We start from the raw sequence: 23961 nt of genomic DNA, 5'->3' as shown, positions 1-23961 counted from the left end.
GAGAGGGCAACTGGAGGTGGTGGGGGCTGGGTTTGACACAAGTAGTTTGAAAAAGCCTCCTATTGTTTCAGGTGCCCTTCAGGTACAGCCTGTTGGTTGAGAATCATTGAGCTGGAGAGATAAGGTGCTAGGGCAAAATTCTAGGCAATAGTCCAGAGATGGACAGGGAATTTGAGGATGTTGCGCACAGACACAGTCTTCCTTCCATCTCTCAGGATCTTTTGAAGACCATCCCTGAATTAGACCAATGAGAATGAATGGCACTATTTTCCTCGCAAAAAACATGTTCTTTTTCTTCCCCCATGAAGTCTAGTGGAACTGATACTGAGATTGATTACCCATTTGAGTGAGCTCCTGGGAAGAAACAGGGAAGTTAGAATGTTTACAACTTTCCCTGCCCTGATTCATTTCAAGGACATGGGTCATTAGCCTCTGCCAGCAGACAGAGATAGGTGCATAAATTCCAACCATTTTGTGATCAAATGTGGGCATAACGTTTTTTGATCCTTGAGGTGATTGTTATTATTTACTGGAAATTCCATTATTAAATTCCAGCAGCAAAAGTCTTTCTCTTCTTTTCTCATCGTTCTCACTAATTAAAACCTGCTATTAGTCATGGTCTGGCTAGAACTTAACTACTGACCTGACCTAACCTAAGCCTTTTAAACAAGCAGCTTTTTATCACAGTTCTTCAGATACTCTGGCTTGTGAGTGGCGAATCCTCAACCCTGACACCCATGTGCATCACGGCTCGCTGTGAAAACACCCTTGTTAACATGTAAAACACCTCCAATGCATTTTGACTATTGCAGCAAAGACCATTCGCAAAATGAAAGAAACAGACCCTAATATCCAGTTCTGTCGCTTCATAGTGTGACCTCAGAAAAGTAAAATGGCCTATTTAGTGCTCATTATCCTCACTGACAGGAGAGACTAGAACATGGCAGTTAGGTTTTCCTTTGCATGCCAATGTGACAGGCTGGTAGCAGTTGCTTGGAATGTTCTGCCGAGAAAGGATAGTGGGAAGTGGTGCTGTGTTTTATTGCTGATGGGATCCCATGGGTAAGGGATCATGAGTGGCAAGATTTACCAAGCGTTTGTCAATTCCAGGTTTGCAATATCTTAGGCCTGTCCCTGTAGAGAGATGTAGAGTGTGGTTAATGTTCTAGTTGGCCCTAAAGGCAAAATTGACCAGGCAGTAGTTCAGTATTTCAGTATGTTTTTTGTAGGTATAGATCACCACAGCCTCCAAAAGATGTGGGAATTCCGAGGTCTTTGGTGCACTTCAGAATTTTTAATGTCCTGGATGACCCTGCCACTTAGACTGAAATAAAGTCCTTCTTGGTATGTGCTTATTAACCAGGCCAGGCTATTAGATCCCCAGGTCACCTGGTATATTGCTGGATTAGGGTAGGTGGGGCGACGAAGACCAGTGGCATCCCAGGAAGCAATGGGTTTTCTGATGGATGTAGTATTATTAGAGTACTAAGACAATTAGGATATGTGTAATCTTTAAGCTTAGAAAGTATTCACATAACCCAACAAAGAACTCATGTTAGAGGTTTTCTGAATCTTAGAGAGGTTATATAACTGTTCAAAGTCACATGAGGTGGGGAGGAGGGAGCTAACATATTTTAAGAGCCTGTTATAAGCCAGGCACTTTATGGAGTTATAACTAAATCTTTCCAACAGCCCTGTGGGGGTACTAATATAGTAATAGTATTACATAGGCAAGAAACTGGTGATTCAGAGTCATGGAATAACTTTCACATTGTTGCATAAGGAGAGACACAGAAAGTCTTCCCAACAGTCTGGATTCTGATCATAGTACACTTTGTGTCAAGACTTCTGTATATTTCCTAACTTCCCAATTCATGAGGACCCCAGTAACTTGATATTTCTGACAACCAGGAAGTGGTATTAAAAAAGACCCATTCGTGATAAAGATGTTTGTAAGCCAACTGTCAGTATAAATAATTGCTATGGGAATTTTGAAGATATTAAAATTGGAAAGGGTTTTTAAGCCATTTAGAAGTATTTTTTTATATTCAAGTAATTGACAAGCTAATCAAAACTTCTTTATTAACATCAGGTTTCCCAAGTACTTCTGTAGGTCATTTATTGCTCACCAACTTCAAGAAATATTTAAAAGCCGTAAATAAGAGTTATGCTTTCTTTTAAAAGGCTAAGGACTATACAAGAGGTTAGTTTGGCTACCTAGACAAAGTAAAAATAAGGAAGAGTGGACTTGGTGCTTCCAAGTGAGTTGAGGATGATAGAAAACAATTAGACCTGCTCAATTTGCATTTCAAGTCTGTCTCTCTGTCCAGAGAAGGGTTTGTGTCCTGAAGAAGATAAAACCAACATCAGTAACAGGGAACAAAGCCATTTGGGAAATAAGATGATAAAACTATATGGAAACAACTTAAATGGTTGTAAGTCTCAAGACCTTGGGCAATGACCCGGAAGGGTAGTGAGATGAGAACTTTGTGTGTGTGAGAGCTCCAGACACCTGCGTGTTAACCCTCAGCATACAGAGGAAAACAAAGATGAGCAAAACAACCACAGTCTTCAAGATGGAGAAAAATATTTCACGTGTATACTGAAGACCAGCTGGCCTGACGTTGGTTGAGGCCAAAATCTAGAGAACGTTATTAAAACAGGCTCCTTTTTTAAAAATTACACTTCAAGTTCTAGGGTACATGTGCCGAATGTGCAGGTTTTTTGCATAGGTATATATGTGCCATGGTGGTTTGCTGCACCCATCAACCTGACATCTACATTAGGTATTTGTCCTAATACTATCCCTCCCCTAGCTCCCCACCGCTCCGACAGGCCCCAGTGTGTGATGTCTCCTCCCTTTGTCCATGTGTTCTCATTGTTCAACTCCCATTTATGAGAACATGTGGTGCTTTGTTTTCTGTTCCTGTGACAGTTTGCTGAGAATGATGGTTTCCAGCTTCATCCATGTCCCTGCAAAGGACATGAACTCATACTTTTTTATGGCTGCATAGTATTCCATGGTATATATGTGCCATATTTTCTTAATCCAGTCTATTGTTGGTGGACATTTGGGTTGGGTCCAAGTCTTTGCTATTGTGAACAGTGCCACAATAAACAGACCTGTGTGTGTGTCTTTATAGTAGAATGATTTATAATCCTTTGGGTATATATCCAGTAATGGGATTGCTGGGTCAAATAGTATTTCTAGTTCTAGATCCTTGAGGAATTGCCATACTGTCTTCCACAATGGTTGAACTAATTTACACTCCCACCAACAGTGTAAAAGCGTTCCTATTTCTCCACATCCTCTCCAGCATGTTGTTTCCTGACTTTTTAATGATGGCCATTCTAACTGGCGTGAGATTGTATCTCATTGTGGTTTTGATTTGCATTTCTGTAATGACCAGTGATGATGAGCTTTTTTTCCTCATATGTTTGTTGGCTGCATAAATGTCTTCTTTCGAGAAGTGTTTGTTCATATCCTTCACCCACTTTTTGATGGGGTTGTTTTTTTCTTGTAAATTTAAGTTCTTTGAAGATTCTGGATATTAGCCCTTTGTCAGATGGATAGATTGCAAAAATTTTCTCCCATTCTGTAGGTTGCCCGTTCACTCTGATGGTAGTTTCTTTTGCTGTGCAGAAGCTCTTGAGTTTAATTAGATCTCATTTGTCAATTTTGGCTTTTGTTGCCATTGCCTTTGATGTTTCAGTCATGAATTCTTTGCCCATGCCTGTGTCCCAAATGGTATTGCCTAGGTTTTCTTCTAGGATTTTTATGGTTTTAGGTTTTATGTTTAAGTCTTTAATCCATCTTGAGTTAATTTTTGTATAAGGTATAAGGAAGGGATCCAGTTTCAGTTTTCTGCTTATGGCTGGCCAGTTTTCCCAACACCATTTATTAAATAGGGAATTGTTTCCCCATTTCTTGTGTTTGTCAGGTTTGTCAAAGATCAGATGGTTGTAGATGTGTGGTATTATTTCTGAGGCCTCTGTTCTGTTCCATTGGTCTGTATATCTATTTTGGTACCAGTACCATGCTGTTTTGGTTACTGTAGTCTTGTAGTATAGTTTGAAGTCAGGTAGCATAATGCCTCCAGCTTTGTTCTTTTTGCTTAGGATTGTCTTAGCTATGAGGGCTCTTTTTTGGTTGCATATGAAGTTTTAAGTACTTTTTCCAGTTCTGTGAAAAAAGTCAGTGGTAGCTTGATGGGGATAGCATTGAATCCATAAATTACTCTGGAGAGTATAGCCATTTTTAGGATATTGATTCTTCCTATCCATGAGCATGGAATGTTTTTCCATTTATTTGTGTCCTCTCTTATTTCTTTGAGCAGTGGTTTGTAGTTCTCCTTGAAGAGGTCCTTCACTTCCCTTGTAAGTTGTATTCCTAGGTATTTTATTCTCTTCGTCGCAATTGTGAATGGGATTTCACTCATGATTTGGCTATTTGTCTGTTATTGGTGTATATGAATGCTTGTGATTTTTGCACATTGATTTTGTATCCTGAGACTTTGCTGAAGTTGCTTATCAGCTTAAGGAGATTTTGGGCTGAGATGATGGGGTTTTCTAAATATACAATAATGTCATCTGCAAATGAGACAATTTGACTTCCTCTTTTCCTAGTTGAATACCCTTTATTTTTTTCTGTTGCCTGATTGCCCTGGCCAGAACTTCCAATATTATGTGAATAGAAGTGGTGAGAGAGGGCATCCTTGTCTTGTGCCAGTTTTCAAAGGGAATGCTTCCAGTTTTTGCCCATTCAGTATGATATTGGCTGTGGGTTTGTCATAAATACCTTTTAAGATATGTTCCATCAATACCTAGTTTGAGAGTTTTTAGCATGAAGACGTGTTGAATTTTGTTGAAGGCCTTTTCTGCATCTATTGAGATAATCATGTCATTTTTGTCATTGGTTCTGTTTATGTGATGGATTACATTTATTGATTTGTATATATTGAACTAGCCTTGTATCCCAGGTATGAAGCCCACTTGATCATGGTGGATAAGCTTTTTGATGTGCTGACGGATTCGTTTTGCCAGTATTTTTTTTTAGGGTTTTTGCGTCAATTTTCATCAGGGATATTGGCCTGAAATTTTCTTTTTTTGTTGTGTCTCTGCCAGCTTTTGGTATCAGGATGATGCTGGCCTGATAAAATGAGTTAGGGAGGATTCCCTCTTTTTCTATTGTTTGGAATAATTTCAGAAGGAATGGTACCAGCTCCTCTTTGTACCTCTGGTAGAATTCGGCTGTGAATCCATCTGGTCCTGGACTTTTTTGGTTAGTAGGCTATTAATTATTGCCTCAATTTCAGAGCCTGTTATTGGTCTATTCAGGGATTTAACTTCTTTTTGATTTAGACTTGGGAGGGTGTATGTGTCCAGGAACTTATCAATTTCTTCTAGATTTTCTAGTTTATTTGCATAGAGGTGTTCATAGTATTATCTGGTGGTAGTTTGTATTTCTGTGGGATCAGTGGTGATCTCACCTTTATCTTTTTTTATTGCATCCATTTGATTCTTCTCTCTTTTCTTTGTCTGGCTAGTGTCTATCTAGTCTGTTGATCTTTTCAAAAAACCAGCTGTCGGATTCATTGATTTTTTTTTTTTTTTCTGAAGCGTTTTTCGTGTCTCTATCTCCTTTAGTTCTTCTCTGATCTTAGTTATTTCTTGTCTTCTGCTAGCTTTTGAATTTGTTTGCTCTTGCTTCTCTGGTTCTTTTAATTTTGATGTTAGGGTGTTGATTTTAGATCTTTCCTGCTTTCTCTTGTGGGCATTTAGTGCTATAAATTTCCCTCTACACACTGCTTTAAATGTGTCCTAGAGATTCTGGTACGTTGTATCTTTGTTCTCATAGGTTTCAAAGAATATCCATTTCTGCTTTCATTTTGTTATTTACCCAGTAGTCATTCAGGAGCAAGTTGTTCAGTTTCCAGGTAGTTGTGCAGTTTTGAGTGAGTTTCTTAATCCTGAGTTCTAATTTGACTGCACTGTGGTCTGAGAGACTGTTAAGATTTCTGTTCTTCTGCATTTACTGAGGAGTGTTTTACTTCCAATTATGTGGTCAATTTTAGAATAAGTGCAATGTGGTGCTGAGAAGAATGTATATTCTGTTGATTTGGGGTGGAGAGTTCCGTAGATGTTTATTAGGTCTGCTTGGTCCAGAGCTGAGTTCAAGTCCTGGATATCCTTGTTAATATTCTCTCTCGTTAATCTGTTAATATCGACTCCCACTATTATTGTGTGGGAGTTTAAGTCTCTTTGTAGGTCTCTAAGAACTTGCTTTATGAACCTGGCTGCTCCTTGCTGGGTAAATATATATTTAGGATAGTTAGCTCTTCTTGTTGCATTGATCCCTTTACTATTATGTAATTCCCTTCTTTGTCTCTTTTGATCTTTGTTGGTTTAAAGTCTGTTTTATCAGAGACTAGGATTGCAACCCCTCCTCTGTTTTTGCTTTCCATTTGCTTGGTAAGTATTCCTCCATCCTTCTATTTTGAGCCTATGTGTGTCTTTGCACATGAGATGGCTCTCCTGAATGCAGCACACTACTGAGTCTTGACCTTTTATCCACTTGCCAGTCTGTGTCTTTTAATTGGGGCATTTAGCAGGTTTACACTTAAAGTTAATATTTTTATGTGTGAATTTGATCCTGCTATTATGATGCTAGCTGGTTATTTTGCCTGTTAGTTGATGCAGTTTCTTTATAGTGTTGATGGTCTTTACAATTTGGTATGTTTTTGCAGTGGCTGGTTCCAGTTGTTCGTTTCCATGTTTAGTGCTTCCTTCAGGAGCTCTTGTAAGGCAGGCCTGGTGGTGACAAAATCTCTCAGCATTTGCTTGTCTGTAAAGGATTTTATTTCTCGTTCACTTATGAAACTTAGTTTGGCTGGATATGAAATTCTGGGTTGAAAATTTTCTTTAAGAATGTTAAATATTAGCCACTCTCTTCTGCCTGGTAGGGTTTCTGCAGAGAGATCCGCTGTTAGTCTGATTGGCCTCCCTTTGTGGGTAACCCGACCTTTCTCTCTGGCTGCCCTTAACATTTTTTTTCTTCATTTCAACCTTGGTGAATCTGATGATTATGTATCTTGGGGTTGCTCTTCTCAGAGTGTCTTATTTCCCGAATTTGAATGTTGGCCAGTCTTGCTAGGTTGGGGAAGTTCTCTTGGATAATATCCTGAAGGGTGTTTTCCAACTTGGTTCCGTTCTCTCTGTCACTTTCAGGTACACCAATCAGAGGTAGATTTGGTCTTTTCACATAGTCCCATATTTCTTGGAGTCTTTGTTTGTTTCTTTCCACTCTTTTTTCTCTAACCTTGTCTTCTCACTTTATTTCATTGAGTTGATCTTCAATGTCTGATATCCTTTCTTCCACTTGATCAATTCGGCTATTGTTACCACTGTATGCTTCATGAAGTTCTTGTGCTGTGTTTCTCAGCTCCAGGTCATTTATGTTCTTCTCTAAACTGGTTATTCTAGTTAGCAATTCGTCTAACCTTTTTTTTAAGGTTCTTAGCTTCCTTGCATTGAGTTAGAATATGCTCCTTTAGCTCGGAGGAGTTTGTTATTACCCACCTTCTGAAGCTTACTTCTGTCAGTTCATCAAACTAATTCTCCGTCCGGTTTTGTTCCTTTGCTGGTGAGGAGTTGTGATCCTTTGGAGGAGAAGAGGCATTCTGGTTTTTGGAATTTTCAGCTTTTTGCACTGGTTTCTTCCCATCTTCATGGATTTATCTACCTTTGGTCTTTGTAGTTGGTGACCTTCAGATGGGGTTCTGAGTGGATGTCCTTTTTGTTGATGTTGATACTATTCTCCTCTGTTGGTTAGTTTTCTTCCTAACAGTCAGGCCACTCTGCTGCAGGTCTGCTGGAGTTTGCGGGAGGTCCACTCCAGACCCTGTTTGCCTGGGTATCACCAGTGGAGGCTGCAGAACAGCAAAGATTGCTGCCTGTTCCTTCCTCTGGAAGTTTCGTCCCAGAGGGTCACCCACCAGATGCCAGCCAGAGTTCTCCTGTATGAGGTGTCTGTCAGCCCCTACTGGGAAGTGTCTCCCAGTCAGGATACATGGGGGTCAGGGACCCGCTTGAGAGACACTCTATCCCTTATCAGAGCTTGAATGCTGTGCTGGGAGGTCTGCTGCTCTCTTCAGAGCTGCCAGGCAGGGTTGTTTAAGTCTGCTGAAGCTGTGCCTACAACCACCTCTTTCCACAGGTGCTCTGTCCCAGAGAGGTGGAGATTTTATCTATAAGTCCCTGACTGGGGCTGCTGTCTTTCTTCAGAGATGTCCTGCCCAGGGAGGAGGGAATCTAGAGAGGCAGTCTGGCCACAGGAGCCTTGCTGAGCTGCGGTGGGCTCCGCCCAGTTTGAAGTTCCCTGTGGCTTTGTTTACACTGTGAGGATAAAACCACCTACTTGAGCCTCAGCAATGGTGGATGCCCCCTCCCCCCACACCAAGCTTGAGTGTCCCAGGTCGAGCTCAGACTGCTGTGTTGGCCGTGAGAATTTCAGGCCAGTGGATCTTAGCTTGCTGGGCTCTGTGGGGGTGGGACCTGCTGAGCCAGACCACTTGACGCCCTGGCTTCAACCCCCTTTCCAGTGGAGGGAATGGTTCTGTCTCTCTGGTGTTCCAGGTGCCATTTGCCACTGGGGTATGATAAAAAAAACTTCTGTGGCTAGCTCGGTGTCTGCTCAAATGGCCGCCCAGTTTTGTGCTGGAAACCCAGGGCCCTGGTGGTGTAGGCGCTTGTGGGAATCTCCTGGTCTGTGGGTTGCAAAGACTGTGGGAAAAGTGCAGTATCTGGGCCTGAGTGCATAGTACAGTCCCTAATGGCTTCTCTTGGCTAGGAGAGGGAGTTCGCTGACCCTTTGTGCTTCCTAGGTGAGGCGATGCCCTACCCTGCTTCAGCTAGCCCTCCTTGGGCTGTACCCACTGTCCAACCAGTCCCAGTGTGATGAACTGGGCATCTCAGTTGGAAATGCAGAAATCACCCGCCTTCTGTGTTGATCGTGCTGGGAGCTGCAGACCGGAGCTGTTCCTTTTCCAAAACAGGCTCTTAATCATCGGAACAAGAAGTGCTGATCACACCAGCAGGCTTTGGGTTTTCCAAGAACACAGGCCAGAATTATCTCATACTCTTTTCTAGTACATTATACTATGGTAATTATGTCTGGATTTTAGCAGTGAGAGTCTTAAAATAGCAAACACTTTTAAAATTATTATGGGCCAGATTTTATCCAAGCACCTTATATTATCTCATTTAATTATGTCATCCACATTTGAGGTAGATACTATTATTTGCATTTCATAGATGAGGAAATCAAGGCCCTGAGATTAAGACATCATATGTAGGGCCCATATGTCATGTCCTGAGGTAATTCAGTATGAAGGGCCCATGTGTCATGTCCTGGGGTCGATTCTCTAAATGATAAGTAATGGTATTGTGACTCAGCATCAGTTATTTCATCCTGCCCGAGATGGTAAATCTGCCCGTTAGTTGGGTGACTTTTCAAAGCTTGGGAAAATGTTATAGAAATAAAGAGATAATGAGGTAAATCAAATTTGTAGTATTAATACTTTGGTGTGGTTTAGGAATACGTTTTATGATCATTTGGATATTCTGTGTATATTTTAAGGTGTTAAGGAATCCAGCATATTGGATAATCTGATTGCAATTTGAAATGTGTAATTTTTATTAGACTCATGATACTAATTTTAAAGATGTCATAGATTTTTATTAGGTTTGTAAATGGTATTGAAATGTTTATTATAACCTGGTTTACTAAATTTGGTTTCATTTATTAGATTAATTGCTTAGAAATTGGTTAAATGCATAGAAAATTTTGTTTTCTAGGATTCAGGCTTTTGGAGTGCTTGAGAAAATCAGGTATGTTAAATGTGTAAAATTTAAAATGCCTGAGGGAATTTAATTAACTAAATTTATAAATTGGATTATTTAAAATTTAATCTTTTATACTTAGTTAACTGAGGTAATCAAAGAAAAAGACACCATGAATTCTTACTTATTTATTTTTTAAGATGGAGTCTCACTCTGTTGCCCAGGCTGGAGTACAGTGGGACAATCTCAGCTCACTGCAACTGCCTCCCGGGTTCAAATGATTCTCCTGCCTCAGCCTCCAGTAGCTGGGACTACAGGTGCCCACGATGACACCCGGCTAGTTTTTGAATTTTTAGTAGAGATGGGGTTTCACCATGTTGGCCAGGCTGGTCTCCAACTCCTGAATTCAAGTAATTCCCCCGTCTCAGCCTCCCAAAGTGCTGGGATTACAGGCATGAGCCACCGTGCCCGGCCTGAATTCTTATTTTCATATAAAATATTAGATTTATAACAAGACTTTTAAGTTGAACTTAAAGGCTTAGGCAACACTAGTCCTTTGAATTTACACTTTCAATATATTTAATTGATTAAAATTCAATTTCTTTGGAGTAGTCCCTTGAGTGTACAATGTTCCCACAGATATTTAAAAGCTCAAATGATATTAGTAAGCACTCAATAAGTGGTAGTTACAGATGGTCCCTCACTCCTGATGATTCATTTATCTTAATGATTTTTGACTTTACAATGGTTCAGAAGCAACATACTTTCAGTAGAACGTCAATAAATTATATGAGATCTTCCACACTTTAGTATAAAATAGGTTTTGTGTTAGATGATTTTGCTCAACTGTAGGCTAATGTAGGTGTTCTGAGCAACTTTAATGTAGACTAGGCTAAACTGTAATGTTCAGCAGATTAGGTGTGTTAAATGCATTTTTGACTTAATATTTTAACTTATAGGCTTATTAGGATGTACCTCATCATAAATTGAGGAGCATCTATATAATAGTAACTCTTCCTTTCCCTGTTGTCCCCTTGAATCTCTGCAATTAAACTTCCATGACCATGTATGTATTTCTTGTGACCCTGAGGGTCCTGATTAGTCACAAGTAAGAATTACTCCAAACAAAACAATACTTCGAGTCAATAATTTTATTACTATTATTTTTCACACTGAGGAGACTTAGTTACGTAAAGTGATATTCTATGAATTGATTATCAGTAGTAGAAGCACAAAGGTATGGACAGTGAAACAAGAAGAAACACCCTTTATCAGAATGAAGTCCATGTGACAGAAGTACATACTTCAGACAGCCTATGTACAAATAGAGCTTCCTGTCTATGTACAGACATATTCAGAGAATAAACTGACATAGTATCACCATGTATGTCATCATCCAGTGAAAATTACGCATAATAAACACAACACACACAAAATGACAGAAGTAATTTGGAAGTGCATCCACTGGATTTTTGTAGGGGTGAGGATAGGGGTTACAATGCTCCTTTAAAACGGAGGCGAACAAAGGAAGCATGAGACCACGTCTATCCTAAAAAAGATCCTTTACAAAAATGGCATTCTGATATTTTTAACATAACCTGTCTAAAAGACAGTTTAAATGTTATAGAGCAAATGTCTATGTTGGCGTCAATGTTGACAACATTTTCTTTGTTTTAACCGTATCTGAAGAACAAAAGTATAATTTCTCTTGCTTTTAGTGCTAGCAGCAACTTCACTGAATCAGGAGGGTAGCTTTTGCTATTCTTAGTTTTGATGGCTTTTTAAGTATGTGGATTGCTTGAAGTTGGAAGCTGTTGCTTCCGGAGTTTTTTGACTTAAGCAGAAGAAATATCAAGGCTAGATGCAGGGCATGTATGTGTACTTTGTGTTCAGGGTTCAGTAGCGCAATTCAGTAACAGAGGCTCCCTCTTCCGAATAGAGTCTCAGCCCTTTAGAGAAACTCTTCAGACCACAAAACAGCCTCTAACAGAGGAATATCACTGGCCCTTGGTTCAGATACCCTTTCTTTAGGGCAATTTGGCCACTTAAGCATAAAATTGATGGGGTTGTCCAGTTTAGTACCCATGTTTACTCTATATAGACAATTTAGGTACCCAGTTCTGGTGGATTTCTAGACTATTAAGTGCTTTTCAGTAATTATTTTACTTTTACTCAAATTATATAAAAGGGCTGGGTATGGTGGCTCATTCCTTTAATCCTAGCACTTTGGGAGGCCAAAGCAGGGGGATCTCTTGAGCCCAGGAGTTTGAGACCAGCCTGGGTAACATAGTGAGACTCCGTCTCTTAACAACAACAACAAAATTAGCCAGGCATGGTGGCATGTGCCTGAGGTCCCAGCTACTCAAGAGGCTGAAGTGGGAGGATCGCTTGTGTCCAGGTGTTTGAGGCTACACTGAGCTATGATTGCACCACTGCACTCTAGCCTGGGTGACAGAGCAAGACCCTGTCTGTTAAAAAAAAAAAAAAAAAAAATCATATAAAAATTTGTGATGAAGTTGAAACACTGAAGTTTTTAGTTGTGGGGACATCTTTATATATGTGTGTGTAAACAGTGTACCATACTAGGTTAGAAATTGTGTGTTTTAGCAGAGAGGAGGAAAATAACCACCAAAGCATTATGAAATCTGCTGCTTTACATGTCCTCCCAAGGAAGGTTAGTAATTTAGGCATAAGGAATTATTGATAAATTGTATACCTCTATTTGCCATTTTTATAAGGGAACTTCTTAGACCCATCCTATATTTATATAAAAGCTCAAACACATCCTACATTTCCCGGGTATATGTTTGCTAATTATCTATTTCATTCTCCATATGGGTGAACTTTGCTTTATATAACAAAATGGATTCCTGAAAAAAATCTACAATTTTAAAATAATTTCCATGTAGTATTAGAACTTGCTAAAGAAACTGTAATAAGCTATTTTGAAAACGAAGACCGCTTTTGTGAAATGAATAATTTCTTTGATTTTCAAACAGTTTTATTAAAGCACACATCTAAAATTTATAAGTAGATTAGGATTGCCTAGAACAATAATTGTAGTTAATAAAAAATAGAACAGATAAACTCCAATTTACAATAAACAATACAAAACAGGAATGACTCATGGACTGCTTATTGATTGACTATATTCAGAAGCCCTGAATATATGTATTACTGGTATTTTATGGCTTTAATTAAGACAATTGTCTCTTATGAAGTACTATAAAGTGCAATATTAAAAAATTAAAAAACCCAAAAGGCATCCATTGTCCTTCAGTTTTATTCTGATAAGAATTGGGGATTTGTTTAATTAAATGGCAAGAAGTTATCTACCCTTAATTTATGCATGTAATTTCATCCTTAAAATAATTTTATTCAGGATTTCAGAATTTTTTTACTTTTCTGTTTTTTTATGACATGATTTTAAAAATTAGTATTTTCTTTTGGTTAGCTGAGTATTTTGGAGAACTGTTAGTCTCCAAGGCCTTAGTTACTTACGGATCCATTATGAAGGAATGTGCAACCCAATATGTAAGAATGTAGAAACAAATTCCCATCCTTTTGGTGAACCCTAGCCCATGAGATCAATCAGTAGCTTTACAAATCCTATCCAACCTACCACACAAAAGGATGTAAACACACTGCAGTACTGGTTAATAAGTGGAGATCCAATCATTTATCCCAGTTTCATATTTAAAATAAAAATATTGATTCCTCTTGATAAATTAGTGGGTAAGTACAGGCCCAGAGTTTTGGAGTAATCTAAAGTGGTGTCTCCCCAATTTTGAGTTCTTTGTGAGTCTGAGATTATGACCTAATGACCTTAAAAGCAGTTTGTGACCTTGACTTCATCAGAGCTTCATGGTCGTGCTGCACCCAGTATAGTTCAACACTGTTCAGACAGTGATTATCATTAGTCATAAGGTTCCATCATTTAAGAACAATATAAAGAATTTAAAAAGGCTTAGTAGAGAGGAACTATAAAAATTATTAAGAGGGTTAAAGACTCAAATAAAAATCTAAAGATAATTTTAATTGAAAATAGGTAAAGAGTCACATAGCGGTAACTTCCAACTATGGGGCAAAGAGTGAAGAGTGCCCAGATGCGGTTACTTTTTGCCAAAAAAAAAAAAAAAAAAAAAAAAAAGGTTAGGTCATTAAGTGGAGGGGTTTGGGTTAACTTGGAGGGAGGCTTTTCTTGATGCTGATGGTTGTTAATCATTGAGCTGGGTCACACCAGCATCTATGCTGGGATCTCCCCTGTAAGAGGACTGTCCTTTGGATTAGCGTGATAGGCTAGACAAACCCTCTTAATGGAATTAAATCTTTGGTGGGAGCCTATGCAAACTCCATGGCATTCTTTCAGACTTAGATATTTGTCTGTTTTTAAAGATTTTATTAGGTTTTCCAGTCTGTCAATGAATGATCTGGTAGAAGTGCTTTGGCTTAGATAATATGGTGCTCTACACAGTCCCTCACTGTTCGTACACTAATTTGAAAACAGTTGCCTAGCCTGTCGTAATTGCAGGGTCATTTTTGCCTCTCAAATGCTGCCTGACTTGTGGATTTGCTTGTCCTTTGTAGCCGCTTCTTACTCTTTCTTAAGAAATCTGTCCCTAGCCATATTAAGGGCCTCTGTGGAGTTTGGGTGGTTCTGAGCAAGGCTGGTGCCCCATGTGTGAGGAAGGCATGCAAAATGCCAGTGTGTACATTAGCTGGGGGGAGTCAGTGTGGAAAACAGATTCCTTCCAGAGCAAACATGAGTGTGCCTGTGATTTCTACAGACGACTACATGCTCCGGGTGATTACATGCCACAACCTGCGCAGGTCCAAAGCTCCTGGTGAAAAAGGAATATTGCCATGGTGTACTCATAAGTAATAGAGTTGAGCTGGCTGTGAGTAGTTCCCTTATTGCTTTTCTTGTTTGCTATATATTTAAAAAATATGAAGCTCTGAGATTAAAAATGAAACACAAAGGCAGAGGCAGAGTCAGGGAGCTAACAGTAAATAGAAGGTGGAACAGGGCAGGGTTACTTTTCTTTCCCAAGGTCTTCCTGAGATTTTTTATTTTTTAAAAAAATCTAAAACTGTATATGGGCTCCTTGTAATTGGCTAAACATAGCCTGATATTTGTTACTGTTTTAAACTACATAGGGATATATTTCCATGTGACACTTGTTTTCTTGGAATCCTAGGAAATTAATATCTCCTTTCTTCCCTTTCCTTATTATTCTATTTTTTCTCCTACTCCTCTCTTAATGACAAGGCCTTACCTAATAATTGAAGACAATATTGTTGAGAGAGGTATAGGGGTTGAGGAGGTATCTTTTAAAAATATTAAGCCGGATGGTTAAGGAATATGTGGCTTAGCAAGAGTGAGCACTGACTTCTATGCATGCTTTCAGGAGACAGTAGTTTTCTCCAGAAATCACCCTGAGAACAGCTTCACTTTGTTTCTTCTGGAACACAGCTGCCACCTATAATAGGGCCACCTACTTACCAGAAAAACAGTCTGTCCAGGTGCAAGGAAGCATAGCATCCACATAATCTTGCGTGTGTGTGGGGGTGTAGGTGTGTGTTTGGTAGATGTGGGGAGGAAAGCACACTGCCATGTACTGAAATGCTTGCCATCAGACCCATGTTAGATAGTCCAACGCAGTAATTTCTGCAGAGCATTTAATGCAACTTCCATCTTCTTCAGCTCTATCTGGCCAGCCACTCTACCAGGTGTCTTTTCTTTGGTCAACTTTTTGTTAAGGTGGTCTGGGGGTGGGCTCCCTTTGTAGCTCATCTCTTCTCTCACTGTTCCAGAGGCCTTTAAAAGCTATGTGCAGTGGTGGGGAGTTTGCCAACTCTCTCCCTGCCCAGGAATGGATGTACATTAACATTGTCAAATGTCTAATCAGCGAGGCAGCTGTGTTTTGCTGAAAGGGCTCCAAACCACCTGATTCATGTCTTCCCTATAAAATAAATTATGATGGCCCTTGTCAGGTGACACCTGTTAGAAGCCTTACAAAGCATTTTTCCTGAATATAAAACAGTCTCCGCCTCTTTTTATAATCTTCTGGGCAAGGCTTTAGGACATTCTGCTGCATCTGCCGAGGGTATAAACAACCCTGTCCCTTAGTCCCTGCATATATCATTGCTCTGTCACTGCCTGACTCAGTTCAGGTCCTGGGAAGCTGCATAAACACCATCTGATCTTCAACTTCAGTTCATCAGGATCTGGTCAGGTGCAGAGGGCAGCTGGAGATGGCATGGGCATTCTCAGATGCAATTTAGGAGTTTCTATTTGGGAATTGTCAGTTTGAGCCAAGCTGCTCTGCTGCCTTGGAAGTATGGGGGAGGGTAGGCGGTGACAGCAAGCAAGACCTGCTTGGTTTGCTGTGAATAAATGAAATCATTTGCGTGCAACTCATTTATTTTAGATTGATGAGTACAATGTTAGCTCTTGAATTGTTGATATCTTTTATACCCTGCTCCAGAGAAGCAAAGAGAGTATCTGCAGTCTAAATTTTTGCTCTGTATTTTCTGTTGTGTATTCTTTGCCTCTATATCAGCATTAGGGATATGGCTGACCGATTTCCTTAAGGCTATAAATTGATATTCTTAGGGTGGGAAAATATGGGTACATACGTGTATATTTGTAAATATATGTGCATGGAACAAACAACCTTATGAAATCAGGAAGAAATGTTCCCTTTGGTTTGTGTGCATGACTTGACTTTTCCTTGACTTTGGCAAACTTGATGCTCCCTGCTTTAGAATCCTGAATGTGATAGGGTCAGAGGGTGATGATGTAAGTCATATTACATGTGTACATATAGATCTGGTATAAAGATATATATATATATGTATATATTTATATATGTATATACACAGGCATGCAGGAAAGGAGTTAGAGATGACCTGTTTTGGAAACCACGGTGTGGAAAGTTCTTATAATTATGCCAATGATTTGAATGGTTTAAAGACCCATTGTTGAACTCTGTACACATCTCTCTGAATTTACCCTGGCTCAACACATAACCACTTACAGACACAGAAATGAAGGGAAAGCAAGGGCAGGCTGTGGAATCACTTGTGTCCCATCCAGTGAGGGAGCAGTGCTGTTGTAGGTCAGGCTCAGTGCACATGACTGATGTGGGAACGGGGCTTGGAAATTTTGTCTTCTCAAATGCAACTTCACATGAAAGACCACAACACTTCCTGTGAAGTGGAGCTCCGAGACAAGCAAAGGGCACCATAGCTGCTTGGATCAGCCTTCACTGTGAGCTGGGAATAAATGGGAGGGAGTGAGGAGGTAGAGGGAGGATCAGGAATAAGAAGAGGGCGGCATCAGGTCTCCTTCAACTTCTGTTTTACATGGTCTGTTTGCAGTTGAGTCAGTCACCTATTTAAACCTTATTTCAAACAACACACCAGTCAATAATATAAAATTCACACAATAACCAACTTGGCTGCCCTTCAAGAAATACACAGGGAAAACAACTGGAGTTTTTAAACGTAAAGTTCACTTCCTCATTCTTTCACTCTCTAAGGAAGCAGGACAAATTCTTGCCCCAGTACAAAGTCCTGACCTTGATGAATGAGATTCATTTCCATTAGTTGGCAGGTTCCACTCAGCGCCTCTATTGGATGGTGTTTCAATGTCTTGGAAGGCATTGTCCCACATCTGAAGACCCCAATCTGCAGAGTTGGAGAGACTTGAAAGCCAGCCTCCGACCGGCAGCCATCTTGATTTCTTGTTTTCCCAGGGGGCCTCGGGTTTGAAGTGCTTTTTACTTCTGGGTGAAGAGGAATGATGGGCATTTCCTGTTATTGCCATGCTCTGTGGGGTGAGCTGAGGTTTTCTGGAAGGAATACTGAGCTTGATCTGGGGCTGTCAGGTTACCTTTCCTCTTACTCTGCTGTGAGTTCTGCATCCTGTCTTCTTATGTTAAGAGGTATGTGCTCACAACAAAATCATAGCAGGTGTCAATTACAGAATAGATTGGAGATAGGAACACATATGGTGAAATTTCCCATATGCCATATGTACCAACTTAGACGTAGGATGGGTACAGAATAATGAACCATCCTTGATTTCAATTTTTCAACTGATTTTAAGGAAAGCATGACTTGGAGAAATGAAAAGTGCTCTACATAGTTTTCCATTGATTCAGTTTGCCTATTTTTTCCCCCTTGCTGGCTTTATTTTCTACTGACATAGATCTGAGAAAACACACAAGGTGTCATACAGAACTTGGGGGCGTGGAATATTTTAATTTCGTGCATTCAATGTAATGTTGAGCAAAATCAAGAAATCAAATTGTTGGAGTGTATAGCTTGAAACCAGTATAAGGAAGCTGTCAAATACCGTGTACTCTAAAACTTAGACAGAATCCCAGATAAGGTTTTGATGGAAGAAGAGACATAGATGTTACAAGAACTTTAACCAAAGCCTGGTCCTGGTACCACTCGACCTGGCACTCAGAAACCTTCCTGGGGTGCACTGAGTGTGCAAATGCCTTTACAAGCATCTCTAAGTTGCCTCAACCCAAGCAGTGCTGATCAGAGTTAAGTTAGTGCTATTGGGAATAATGATTTCTTCAGACACTAAAGCCCTTTATGACTACACTGGAAAACGTTTCAAAGAACTATGCCCTTACACCCCATTAGGTGGCAAGGCCCACTAAGCACCTTTACTGGATGACTTCTTATTACACATCTAGGCTCTCTTGGCAGCCCTTAGCATCAAAATATATCTACATGAAAATCACAGCTAAACTTACCCCTCTTCTTTTGATGATAATGGGACATGCGCTGGAAAAATACAGGTTCAGTTTATATAGTCTTGCTGTCCTAGAAAAAGCACTAATTTGGTTTGTAGTCATATTTTCTACTTGCATGCTGGGACAATATAAGAACAAAACAAAACAACCCAACCCTAGTTACCTCCCCACTTCCCCAAACCAAGCCACCCAGCCTGGGTTTTTACCTCTGTCTGTCCTAAGTACCCTGAGTTTCTTGGTCAGGGTACTCTGGTGGAGGTGGGCAGATAGTCTCTTTGTTTGGCTTGTAGGAATGTTTTGGAAGGCTCAACTCAGGGCCCCTACAGACCTTCTCCACTAAGCCCTCCTCCCTGCAAGCTATTTCCCTAAACCACCTACCTTACTAGGCAGGATCCCAGCAAGTCCAAGGTAGGCTGAAGGTCACAGCAATGCTACCTTTGTCTTGTTGGTTCCATTAGTTCACCTCTTGTACTTAAGAGGTAAAGCCCAGACTGCAAGTTGATGCCCCTCTTCAAATAAGTACTATAAATATACTAGAGCTATCCCTGAAAAGATGCATTTGTACTTTTATATATATCTGATTTTATATATATATAATTTTTCTTTGTTTGTGTTTATTTACAGGTATGTACTAATCTATAGGTATGCAAGGAGAGGTATAGTACAGGAACAGGCAGGATTTGTGTGTTCATGTGCGTATATTTATAATATGTGTATTTATAGATATATATAGCCTGTGTCCTTGTTTGCATCGACTGTACCTCCGACCAGCGAGGTGTACCTGTCAGTGGTGAATAGGGAGAAGTCCTATATTGGCAGTTCTCTTTGTCTTTTACATGAAGTCATTTCAGTAGGCAAGGTGGAAGCAGCCTGTGAAGTGAATGGGCCCAGTGTGAATCCATCTCTCCTCAAATTCACCAAGGAGGGACACTTGGCACCCAGGGCTGTGTGCCAGCTGCCTCTTCTCAAGAGGTCAAGGAGCCCAGAGCCCAGAGTGTGGAGGGACCATTCATGCTGCTGGTGCAAGATATGGCTTTTCCTGCTAGATGGAGACGGGGCATGTAAGAATTCTGTCTTCTAGGAGAACGCTCACCACCAGGAACACAAAGTAGAGACCAAACATGATGAAGCCCAGGATTTTGTTCATTCGCCACTTGCAGAGGGCGATAGAGAGGATGACGAAGAGCAGCATGATGAAGAGAAGGACGATGGCACAGAAAAGGCCATTGCTGCTGACAGCCACTGGCTGGAATCTGTGAATGACGGTGTACAGGAGCCAGGGCAGTGGGAGCCTGTGCAGAAGTGAAGCAGGGCAGAGGGGAATGGGAAGACAAGGGAGTAGTCAGACACGTTGAAGAAGGCAAATATAACCTATTATTACCTTCTCAGAAACTCTAAACTGAAAAGGGTGTCTTGTTAGGTTCACTATGACTCGGGCATGGTTGGCCCAGGAAACCACTTTATAAGGAAATAAGACTTTAAAAACCTTTATGTCCTGACTGAATTCAGAACAGGGAGAACAGTTAGACAACATCAAAGACATGACTGCTGCAGGTGATTTCTACATTTGCGAATTTGATTGGAAATTATTTTGTTTCCTTCCTAGTTGAGATTAAAATGTTGCTTTCAGTCCTAAAAAGGTGAATTCCAGGAATTGCACCAGGTGAAGGGAGCAAGCAGGTGCAAAAAAGGCACAGAAATGAGTGGTGAAAATGAGGAAAAAATTAAAAAATGGAGACAAAGAATAGCAATGACTTAATAGTCTAAAGGCAAGTGAAATTAAATGATGGTGGTTGGGGGCCACGATAAAATATCACAGGCTGAAGTTTATTCTGGGAAAGATGTTGACAATTGTTTGATGAAAAATTGGTCTTTCTGAAAGATTTAAGGAAGGCAGTATCTTACATTTGTGATGTGTGTGTGTGTTTTTTAAAAAACTTTATTATATATGTTTATACCCGTTTTCTCCCTTTTCATTCACCTTTTAAAATCTGAGGGTCTCTTGTGTTTCCTATCCAGAGTGGTGATCCTGAAAGACCTCAGGAGAGCTAGTTTCCACTACACCACAAGTGTTGACTAGAACTCTGGGAAAGGAAGATGGCTGGAAGTGCAAGGCTCACGGAACATGGGCATTTCCAAGTGGCTGGTGATAGGCATCTGGCTCTACCCATCAGCCTAATGACAGCATGGTGGCTAAGGAGATACCTGCTTGGCTAGCTGAGCTTTCTGAATGACAAAAGCTATGGGAGGTTCAGTTTTGGCCTAGACTCAGGGTGTGGGAAGAGGAGGTACTCTTTTGAAACATTACATTCTTCAAAGGAAGAGAGAGACAAATGATGAGGGTGAAAGGGGCAGCGAGTTTACTCATCTGCCTCCTTTGCTGGAGAGAAGGCATTGGAAGGCAGAGCCCGTGCATTGTGGATCTTTGAAATTCTAGGCCTGGCACATGCAGCCCCTAACTGGGTGCATATGTTAACCTGGGCCAAGCTGAAGTGATTGATGTGACTGCCTTGTGGGGATCAGTACCGGCACTTTGCCCAGTAGAGTCTGGCCAGGAGGTGCTTCTTTCTGTGAACTTGTTGGGGAGGGGTTCCAAGCCTGGGAACAAGGGGTAATTCCAGTTCTTAGCAGGAGGGGGCAGCCTTGGCATCCTGGGGTCAGCAATGAAAAGTCAGAAAATGGAAGGGGAGGGCCTGAGAGTGGGGGTGATGCCAAACTGAGAGCCATTGACAGGGACTTGGCCTGGGAAACTCTCTTCCCATCCCTTGTAAAGAAAGACCAAAACCCATTTTATTCTTATTAAAACACACACACACACACACTCTCACACTCCTAGTGAAGTTGAGTTTAATAGCACTACAAATGGCTTGCAAAAACCTTTCGGGGGAAAAATGACACTTTTCATGCCTTTTGGTCTATTAATTCTATTGTCAAGAATTAAGTATAAAAATAACTGAAAATGCAGATTAAACTTTACTCAGAAAATGATCATTTCAGTGTTATTTTGAATAATAAAAAGCTGAGTATCTCTAATAATCTCTAATAACAGGGAACTAGTTAAATAGTAAATAAGTAAATGTAGTGTTATATAGCTGTTTAAAAATCACAAGCTTAGAATGCTACAGGAAAATAGCCATAATATAATTCTAAGCTAAAAATGAAAGATGCATACATACACACAAATAGCAATGTAATTTCAATCATGTGAAATACACAAGAATTTCAAAAGGTTGGTGAGTTATTGATCTTTAAGCTTTATTTTTCTTTTCTTTTTCTTTTCTTTTTTTTTTTTTTTGAGATGGAGTCTTGCTCTGTTGCCCAGGCTGGAGTGCAGTTGTGCGACCTTGGTTCACTGCAACCTCCACCTCCTGGGTTCAAGCGATTCTCCTGCCTCAGCTTCCCAAGTAGCTGGGACTGCAGGCGCATGCCTCCATTTCTAGATAATTTTTGCATTTTCAGTAGAGACAGGTTTGCACCATCTGGGCCAGGATGGTCTCAGTCTCTTGACCTTGTGATCCGCCCGCCTTGGCCTCCCAAAGTGCTGGGATTACAGATGTGAGCCACTGCGCCCTGGAGCCTTATTTTTATTTTCTAAATCTGTGAGTATATGTTAATTTTAGAAGCATAAAGAAAATGCTGGCAAAGCTATGAAGAAACTTTTACACTTAATATATTGCAATGACATCACTCAGTATATTGTCAAAAATGTTGTCAGCTGGTATAAATTCTTGGGAAAGAACTTTTTGGAAAAGAAATGTACAAGACATGTCAATAGCCATTAAGATGTTCAAAATATTTAGTTCATTAATACTGCTTAAAGGAATTTATCCTAACAAATAATTAAAAGAGGAGGTTTTTCTGCATAAAGATGTTCATCAAAACTCCCACAGCAGAAAATTTTTAATAATCCTATAAATGATAATGAAAAAGCCACTGAAAAACAAGAGGGAATATTTGAAGCCACAAAATGTTATGAGCTATGAGGAGTCTTAGGAAAAATGGTTATGATTTACTAATTTATTCATAGATGCCTCTCTATGCCAGGCATAGATTGCTTTAAAATGGAAAAATAAAAGCCTTCCAAGTAGATAAAACTGAATATTTTACTAAGAAAACTTTGTGAAATATATGGAAGAGAACATACAACAAAGAAGTGTTGTTTCTGAGTAAAAGGATTAGGAGTGATTTTTTTCTTTAAACTTCCGTGTGTGTGTGTGTGTATACAACTTAATAATAATGAACAAAAAGCATTTTGTAATTCTTTATAATATACTGTAGAGCATTACTATTATTTTTTACAAGAGATTGACCAAGAACTCTACCAGGAATATTTGGACCACGGAACTGAGAAACACTGTTTACAGTAGGTACAACTTCCTTTAAAACATACACCTTTTAAGGCATTCATTCATCCATCCATCCATCCCACAAACACTTGTCAAACAACTACCAGTGATAGCAATGCAGTAAGCTCTGATGAGTTCCTGCTCTTGGGATGCACAGTCTAGCAGGCAGATAAACCAGGACAAGAGTAAGATGTACAGACAGTTTTTAGGGGCAAGAGCCTCCAAGTCAGGCCCAGGGGAATCAGAGAAATCAGGATTTAAGTTGTCACTAAAAGTGTAAGTCAGAGTTGTCCAGTCAGACAAGCATGGAGAGCTCTTCAGTGGGGGCTCACATGTAGTTCAGACAGTGGATACTCACAGCAGAGTTTTATGGACAGAGAGTGCTACAATTGATAGCACCAGACTCTTTGTTCAAATCCTAGCTACCTTATTTACTAGTGTGAACTCTGGGCCCTTCAGTATTTTTATCTGAATAATAGGGGTGATAATACATACTTCATAGGATTATTGTGTGGCTTAATTATTGTGTGGCTTAAATGGAGAAAAATGTACACACAGTGCACATGGTAGACACTGTATGAAAAACAATATGGTCATGGAAAGGTGGAAGATAGAACAATATTTAAGATATTCAATGAGAAAGTAGGTGTTTTTAGTGAGGTTCCAAACTCAAGTGTTAGGAGCCCAGTACTCCTGGGAACATAAGGATAATGTCTTATATCTTATTCTCTCAGGGTACTGATGTTAAGTTTATTTGTCAGACTATTTTTACTTTTGACAAGTTAAATAAAATGGTGGAAATCACAGCACCTCTCCCCAGTCTGATTCACTTTAGTGATTATTCATACTGAGAGCTCATGTTTGCTTCATTATAAGAACAGATATCACCTTCTGGCTTTCAAAAAACCTAGAATATCTTCACCAGTACAGATAAACAAATGGTAATGCCAAGACTGTCAGTATTTTCGAAGGAAGGAAGCAGGATATGTATGGTAGGC

The 23961-nt window shown here is 40.0% G+C and overlaps 1 protein-coding gene and 1 long non-coding RNA gene across 6 annotated transcripts in view; one reads left to right on the top strand and one right to left on the bottom strand.

Annotated features, from left to right (window-relative positions):
• LOC109028399 (uncharacterized) overlaps window positions 1-23961 on the top strand; it is an 85611-nt gene that overhangs the window by 26019 nt on the left and 35631 nt on the right. The window lies entirely within an intron of this gene.
• SLC24A2 (solute carrier family 24 member 2) overlaps window positions 10977-23961 on the bottom strand; it is a 277036-nt gene continuing 264051 nt past the window's right edge. For all 4 annotated transcript variants that reach the window (XM_004047850.5, XM_019034108.4, XM_063696329.1 and 1 more), the window contains one exon: window positions 10977-19909. In XM_004047850.5, the coding sequence (XP_004047898.1) occupies window positions 19660-19909 (250 nt within the window). In that variant the 3' untranslated portion in view covers window positions 10977-19659. The remainder of the gene's footprint in view (window positions 19910-23961) is intronic.

The sequence above is a fragment of the Gorilla gorilla genome, chromosome 13, assembly GCF_029281585.2.
Source record: "Gorilla gorilla gorilla isolate KB3781 chromosome 13, NHGRI_mGorGor1-v2.1_pri, whole genome shotgun sequence".
Classification (NCBI taxonomy): domain Eukaryota; kingdom Metazoa; phylum Chordata; class Mammalia; order Primates; family Hominidae; genus Gorilla; species Gorilla gorilla.
The sequence above is the reverse complement of the archived record's forward strand: the minus strand, read 5'-3'. Positions and strand labels throughout refer to the sequence as shown.